Source organism: Haliotis asinina, chromosome 11 (genome assembly GCF_037392515.1).
Source record: "Haliotis asinina isolate JCU_RB_2024 chromosome 11, JCU_Hal_asi_v2, whole genome shotgun sequence".
NCBI classification, from domain to species: Eukaryota; Metazoa; Mollusca; class Gastropoda; order Lepetellida; family Haliotidae; genus Haliotis; species Haliotis asinina.
This window is the reverse complement of record NC_090290.1, coordinates 20,953,241-20,961,631: the sequence shown is the minus strand read 5'-3', so window position 1 is coordinate 20,961,631 and position 8,391 is coordinate 20,953,241. Positions and strand designations below refer to the sequence as shown.

The following is an 8,391-nucleotide window of genomic DNA, read 5'->3' as shown; positions in this document are numbered from 1 at the left end:
ACCTCTTTTTACAGTAAAATGTTTTCTCCCTTACGATGAGAATTCTGTCAAGTTTTATCACGGTATGACTGTCTATTTTGGATGTGGAACCAAAGATACTTGTAGACTTTCACCACATTGATAGCACTCACAACTTTTTTGTAAGTCTTGAAATCAATTAGTCTAAGAAATTCTGGCATCACAACGAGCATTAATGCACAGTGAATTGTAGAGTCGCTAAATTTGTACGTACCTGTTTCTTTGGCTCTCATTTCAGACGAAAACCTCACTTTCGTGAATATATTGGTTTTTACTCCCTTTGGAATATTTTTTTTCAACTGATAATCTTGTGAGTTACATTTTCTTCACGTTTAGCTCATTGCGTAAAATAATTACCACCGTAATAGTATGTGCTAGTCATAGTTTGTTGTCAACTTCAGTTTGAAGCAGAAATTTCAGCATGTTCTCTGAATGTCATAGAATTATGAAACCTAAAGGTAGTTAAGCTGTACATAGCCTAAAACAGAAAAATATGGGGATAAAAAAATTTCTCTTTCTTATCCAATCCAGCTCTCCAATATGGCTGATTACATTATAACTGGCATGTTTTCGTCAACGGGAATACAATTTACGTAATTACTATGCTCAAAATCCATTTTCGGTTCAGATTCAAGTAAACAGTGCAACGCTCTCCAACATTAGAGCGATATGGCGACGGTCCGTAATGGGTGAGCTTTTTGTTGCACGGGGCGATAACTCTCCTTTTGAAGTGGTATAAGCGACGGTCCATCTTCTCGCTTCCGGTCTGGTTCCCAACTCATTGTGCGCTGCGACAACTTGCTACATATAAAGACAAAACCCAGCAAACGCGTTGCCGTGGTCACGTTCATTGAAAAAAGCCGATTGTTTAGGACGAAAAGCCATTAACTGACACGTTTTGCTTTGATTTTAGTTTAGAAAGGCACCGTTTCTTTAATTTCCAAATGCAGTACGAATTGACATGATAAAAGATACCAGGGAAAACGCCATGAAAAGTCGGTATATTGTCACGGCATTTCGTACGACAGAACACGAGACAGAGCAATTCTCGGGTATCGTAGCATCTGTGAAATAATTAAAATTATTTTACATATGTTATCAGCCCTATGTGATTCCCAACGGCAATTATTTACCTGTTTCACATTAAAATCTTACAATTAGTTCCTTTACTACCACCGATCTCAATGTGAAAAAAAATCGGAGATACACCTCCGGCGAACGAGTATTGCCAGGAAATTCTTTATCGAGAATTTGTGATTTAGTACACATCCCTGACAATTGAAGAAATTCCGTCCGTATAGAATGTAAGAGTTAGTTAGAAACATATATATTGTGTTTTGAGCAGCAGTTCCTCACTCAACTGAATCCATTTGGGTTTTAAATTCAGACACTAATGTATATAACAATTTTTTTTATGTATACTTACACAAGTGCCATACACCTATTATTCAAGCAGTTAGTCAGAAACACCAGTCATCATAGCTTGAAATAAAATATTTATCCCTTGTAAAATATGTCCACTAGTAAGTATTGCGAGTCATGATATATATGTGAACTTGGTGATTCATTTCTGATAAAGTTTAACACCACTTCAAGCTTCAATACAAATAGTCATTTACAGAGATTTCTCTCAACGAACAACATATAATCCTGACGTGGATGTGTATGATAGAAATACATTTCATATGTTTCATGTTTTGGTAACTTTAAGTTGACAAAATATTTCCCATGACAGACCATGTGCTCCCTAACTTTAACTATCTAACTTTCTGATTTTCATTCAACAGTTCTTGAAGAAAGCTTTAGGTTATGTCTGTTTGTTAAGGATTAAATGTGTTTGTTTTCAAATATATGTTTTAGATGATATAAATTCGAATTTAACCCCACAATTATCGTATGAAGATGTTTATGGATTTATTTATATTATTACAAATTTAACAGTACAATGTACAATAACTGAATAAAGTCATGCATGTGTAAAGGAATCTTAACGTACACACGCACCATCATACAAAGAATCAGATAGAATTACAAAACTGTACAGTGCAGATACAATGTAAAGAGGGAAATGATATTGACTCTATTGATATAGTTGTGTTACAGCTATATCTGTGTTGTGGAGAAATCAATGTAAAGCAACAAAACCTAAAGAGCGAGGTCTAGAAATATAATATGAGCTTTTTCATGACTATTATAATGATATGATCATTGTGAAGACAAGATGTATGTAGACACCGCAGGGAAATGTAAACCATTTGATGCTGACAACACTTAACAGTACCATTGATTATATCAGAGATTGAAATTCATTAACAATATGAATATATGTATTGTTTAGTTGTCGAAGGATAAATAGAATTTGGAACGTTTACTTAACCTAATGGTAGTTTTAATCCTTTTGTGTCTGAAATAGTATATTTAATAAATTAATATTTTAATATTATTTCCTTTATCAAAACTTCGGAAAAACAAGACATTTTATCCTGCCGAAATGTTATTTCGCGCACCTATCATTTCCGGGTTCACGCGGTCGGTACACATAAAATCATGACGTCAGATTTCATGTTGACAAACAAGAAGTCGTAGGGTAAATTTTCTTGCGATACCGACCTTACTCACCAACAGCAATGACATATGCCTATGTTTCAGTTATTGAAGGTGGCGCTTCTGTCCGTGGAGCAGCAGGAAAATATGGTATTCCTGAGGCGGTGCGTGACAGAGTCAGAGCTTATGTGAACCCTGAAGTTGTCAAGTCTGGTATACCACCGCTCCTCAACCAAGAAGAGGAATTGTATCTTGTTGAACATCTGAAGGTTATGGCTGCTTCAGGTTATGGCTATAGCAGAGCAGAAGTGATGGACATGGCAAGTACTTACGCTGTTGTACTTGGTAAGCGCAATGAAGAACATCCTCTCATTTTGATGTGGTTCTACAACTTCATGAAAGAGATGGCCTGAACTGAAGGTGTTCAAGCCAAGGAGTTTGTAGCTACAGCGGGCAAAGGCCACATCACAAGAATGTGTCACAGCATACTTCAAAGAGCTCCAGAAAATTCTCAGTAACTATGACCTCCTTCATTCACCAGAGAGAATCTACAATGTTGATGAAAAGGCACTGAAACAAAACCATTCGCCTCCATTCATTGTAACGTCTTTAGAAAGTGCTGCAACAACACCAGCCGTAGTATCTGGCAAGAGTTCTACTGTTATTGTTATTGGATGTGGCAACGCTCTTGGCAACCAAATTCCACCATACTTTGTATTTCCCGGCAAGAGGATGAGCCAGAACTAGTCAAAGATTGCACTTCAGGAGCTGATGGAACTGTAACAGAGTCTGGCTGGTCCAATACCTAGGTTTTCCGGTACTACCTTGAACATCATTTTGGAGAGGTTGTACAAGGCCGAGATTCAAACAAGAAGATACTGATCCTGTATGATGGTCAAAAGTCCCATATTTCTCTTCCTCCTATTGACTGGGCCAAAGACCACAATATTCTTTTGTTCATCCTCCCTGCACACACAAGTCGTGTTCTGCAGCCACTTGATGTAGGATGTGTTGGCCCATTTGAAAAGATCAGCAACGAGTATCACAAATTTATGCGATCTAATGCTTGCACTGGTATTGATCGATATTCTGTTAGCGATCTCGCATGTAAAGCATTTGGCAAGGCACTTTCTTCTGACAACTTGAGCAGTTCTTTCAGGAAATCTGGAATCTATCCATTTGACCCACTAGCTGTTGGCCAGTCAGCGTTCATTCCGGCAAAGGTTTTGAAGAGAGCGGCAGTTCGAACTCAGCTCACCTCTGATGTACCAGATCTTCAAGAAGTTACTACATCTCCATCTCCATCAACATTGTTCAACTCCAGGGAGGAAGCTGTTGGCCAAGTTAACAAGGTTACCAAGAGAAGGAGGACAATTAGCACAGTTGTGTCAGGAAAGGACATCACTGAAGACTCCACAAAAGAGACAGTTGTACAACATAACATTCTGGTCACTGGTACAGCTTCATCTAAGCCCAAGAGAAAAGCAACAGCTTCATCATCCGGCCTCCAACAGCCTAGACCTTCCAGCATCAAAAAGACCAAAGCTGCTCATCCGGTGAAACGTACCACAGTTTCTGAAAGTTCATCTGACGAGATCACAGCGGACAAATACTGTGTTTGTCACAGATTTGTGCCTTTGGAAAAAGTACATTCTGATTCCATCTATTTCACTTCATGGGGAGAACGCATGTACAGAGGATGTGACCACTGGACTCACCTCAAGTACTGTTGTGCAGTTACAAGACTTTCAAGAAAGGATAGTTTTTACTGTCCATGCCATGATTTGCCATCCTTGCAGACTGAGAAATGAAACTATCAATGTTCACTAGTGAATACTGGCAACATTAAACTTTCACATCAGTTTCTCATGTTGTGAACTTTTCATGTTGTGAACTTTTCATTCACGATTAATGGAACGTTTACTACTTTCATTGCATTTTTCTGTGATTACTGGAACGTTTTACAGCATTTTTCTATGAAAATATACTAAAGCAGATAGATTCTGAACATTACCTTGCTAAAACCTTGTTATCATTACTGCGAGACATGAACTTCAGTATTACATCGTTATCAGCTGTTGGCATAAACTGTGCGCCGTACAGACTGTGCTGTCATCAGCTATCACGAATATTGATGATGTAGCTCACAACTGACATACATACTGTGTCCGGATAATGGCTTCTTCCCGCTACGAAAGCCAAGTGGCAAAGACGGGAACTTATGTTTTTATAAACATTTTACAATGATTAAGGTTTGTATAATTGTTTATTTTCATGTGCCGTGCTAATCCTGCATACCGAACCGAAATGTGCGCGAATATTGATTACGCGAGGTTAGTTTATACCTTTAATTGATGATAATTACCATGCAGTAATTGTAGAAATTTGCAATATTTTTATGCATTATTTGCCTATGGAGTGAATTTATATTTCATGCATCACTGTTAAAGACATTAAAAAGTAGTACGATGACATGTGTCCATATCAGCGAGCCTGGCCACCTGATCCCGCTATTCGCCATTTCCGACAAGTGTGGGTTACTGAAGACCACTCTAATCTGGATCGTCACTGGTCTAGTAAATTGTGCAGTAATATTCTATGAGTCGCGTTTTTCAGAAACTGAGTGAGTGAGTGAGCTAATGCTTAACGTCACATCAGTAATGCTGCAGCCATATCGTGACGAGAACGATTTTAAATTACATTGCATACCAAGAATATCAGAAACTAAAACCTTGTTGTCGAAGAACCGTAAACCCACTTACTCTAGTAAATCACAGACATCCATTTAAAACTAGTAATTACATCTAAAACAGGGCAATACAATATCAAACGGGCAATGGATATGGCATACGAATTGTCCACGTTCCACCATTGTCATCATTACTTATTATCATACAAAGGTAAATATGTGTAATGAGTATTAAAGATATATGAAAGATAATCATAATATATTACTACGCACGGGAGTGAGTGAGTGACTTAAGCTATACCGTGGCTAAACCAAATTATAGATGCACAAAAAGCTAACGATGGACAGTAAAACACCTAGATAGCAACATATTTTGATTTCAAACTATTAACTTCATCTGAAATAATTTAATTGTACATCACGATACAATATAAAATTGAGGCTACAGATCGCAAACAACTGCAGGTACATCACCATACTAAGGACCGTGGGGACTTACAGTACATTTGCTTCCTGCCTGGACCCTAGCTGGATTCACAACGACCCCTTCAGCTGCCAGCAATTTAGAAACATCTCACCACAGATTAAGATACACATATGCTACGATTAAAACACTGGAGAGTTAGAAACGTAGATTTCCAAACAATGTCCATCCATTTGTTCACGTTCTGTGCCACCTTAAATTTTTTATATGTTATGTACTAAACGTTTTAAACCATTTCAATGAATGAATGAATCAATCAATCTTTATTTACAATACTGAAGAGGCCATAGGCCTATAGTACATTTTACGTCACTTAGACATCATTTGTTTCATGAAAAAAAACTTGAAATGTCATTCAATTCGTTTTCGTTTTCAAATACACTATGCCTCTGTTCCGTAAAATTACATTCCTCACGTTGAGCCATTAGTTACAACACATTAGAAATAATCGCACAATCAGCGTGTGTTGTAATACCTTGAGAGTAATGCTGCGATATTTACCTAGACTGATCGAATCAAACTTTGAGAGTGTTCTGACATTCAGACGTTATTTTCAAGATTGGTCATTTGGGAGCACAGCACGTTAAAAGGTGTTATCATCTGACGTGTTTTACGATTGCGTAGTCACAGAAGTCCGGAAGACCCTAATGGAGGGTAAACGTTGTTGCTACTTAATAGCAATATATATCAATATGCAGTTACTGAAGCAAGACAACAGTGTGTCTTGGATGCAGCTATTGGGCCCAGTAGTGAGGACTCCATGTGGTTAAAGCAGTAGAGTACACCATGTTTGTAGTAATTGCATTGATGCCATACGTCTGGTACACGTTCCCATATTAATAAAATGATTGCATGGGGGGAAAATATCATCATTATCATCGTCGTCGTTTATTGTTACAATAACAATGTAAATATACTGAAAGTCAAAAGACGCGTCGTGAGACTGGAAACATAGATCAACTACAACAAGCCAAAGCATGTCTGGACGCTTGCCAACGTGATCGAGTCACTGCTAATGACTTCAGCTGCAGCGTACGAACAGTAGAACGTCTTAGACAGCGATACAACATCACCAACAGATCTGATGACTGTCCAAATTGTGGTTAACTCCCGGTAATAACACGTCGCCAGGACTGTCATATCGTCCATCAGCTCTCAAATACCTAGCTGCTGTGTTAAGAAAACAAGTGACCGATTGCCACTCAAGCCGTTAATTTATGCCTGGATGCAAGCATGACGCGAGTGCATCTTGATTTCAATGTTGCGGTTGTGCGGTTATTTCTTTCCACAAACACAAGCATTTCTAAACTCAGTCTCAAACTGTTCTTTATTCGGCAAAACAGGCTATGCGACTAAGATTCGTGAATAAAAAAGTATGTTCAAATACTCCACTGATACTTAAATGTCATTTCCAATATTACGACGTTTCTTTCACCTTTTAGTATATGTGCAGTGCAAAATATGTAAATAGCAATGACAATGTATTAAGAAAGCCGGGGAATTGTGAATACAATAGACAAGGAAGGTTTCAACGGGCAGGAGGAGGAAGGAGCATGCAGCACGGGATCAGGCACCACTGGATTGAGTGAGTTTAGTTTTAGCGTAGAAACCACGAAAAGTCAAATATTAGAGAATTCTAAATCCAAAATTACTGTTTTTGATATACCTTACTGAACAAAGATGCACTGATTTTACCTTAAGGCAACCATCACATCGAGTGGGTGATTTTAGTTTTACTCCGCACTCAGCAATGTTCCTGTTATATGGCCACGGTCTGTAAATAATTGAGTCTGGACCACTTAATCCAGTGATCAACATGGTGAGCAATGCAACTGGGACATGAAGACATGTGTCAACCATGTCAGTGAGCCTGTCCACCTATCCCGATAGTCACCTCTGACGTCAAGCATGGGTTACTGAAGATCAATTGTAACTTGGATCGTCATGGGTTCAAGTATAATATGGAGTAGTAAAACATTTTAGAGTCACTTCATACCATTGGATTCTGTCCTTAGCAAAAAATTAAGACGACTGTTGCATAACTACTTTGACAAAAGGACGTGCACAAGTATTTTATCTGACCTCAGGTTTTCATGGCTTGTATATGTATTTTCGCACTGGCCGCCCTGCAGAAAATGCTCGTTTCATTTCGGAAAATACAGTTGCTCTATGGACACGTGTACGAGTGTGAACAGTTTGATGGAAACTGAAACAATGAGATGGAAAGTGAAAGAAATGTTTATGGAGGATGTTGCTTTTTAACTGGTATGTTCTTTTGCACATGGCTAAGAAATGACAACGACATTTGAAAGTTTCCATAAAGAAGTAGAATAATTCACGAAGTAGTTTGCGAATTTCATATATTTCCTTTGAAATATGGTAATGCATAGATAGCAGTGAATGTTTGTTGACAGATACGTTATATCTAATACAGCAGGTGTTGGCTGTTAACGATAGCAAGTCATCAACGAGCATGCCTTATCTGTCAGTAGCAGTATGAGTAATATAGAGTCCCTGTAACCCAACTCCCATCCTTTATCAGTAATTACTTTGAAATATATATCTGTTAGATACCTGTAGACCGACAGACATATATTGTTTTTGTATATGCTTGCGTAAAATGTTTCCTCTTTTCTTCAAGCCACTTCAGGTTCAC

The 8,391-nt window shown here is 38.1% G+C and overlaps 1 protein-coding gene across 1 annotated transcript; it reads left to right on the top strand.

Annotated features, from left to right (window-relative positions):
• Positions 1-703: 703 nt before the first annotated feature.
• LOC137255340 (uncharacterized) lies at positions 704-4,373 on the top strand. Its single transcript, XM_067792789.1, has 5 exons — positions 704-707; positions 2,668-2,907; positions 3,104-3,276; positions 3,372-4,208; positions 4,362-4,373. Exons 1-5 carry the CDS (start codon positions 704-706, stop codon positions 4,371-4,373), a joined length of 1,266 nt encoding a protein of 421 aa, XP_067648890.1.
• The last annotated feature ends 4,018 nt before the right edge of the window (positions 4,374-8,391 follow it).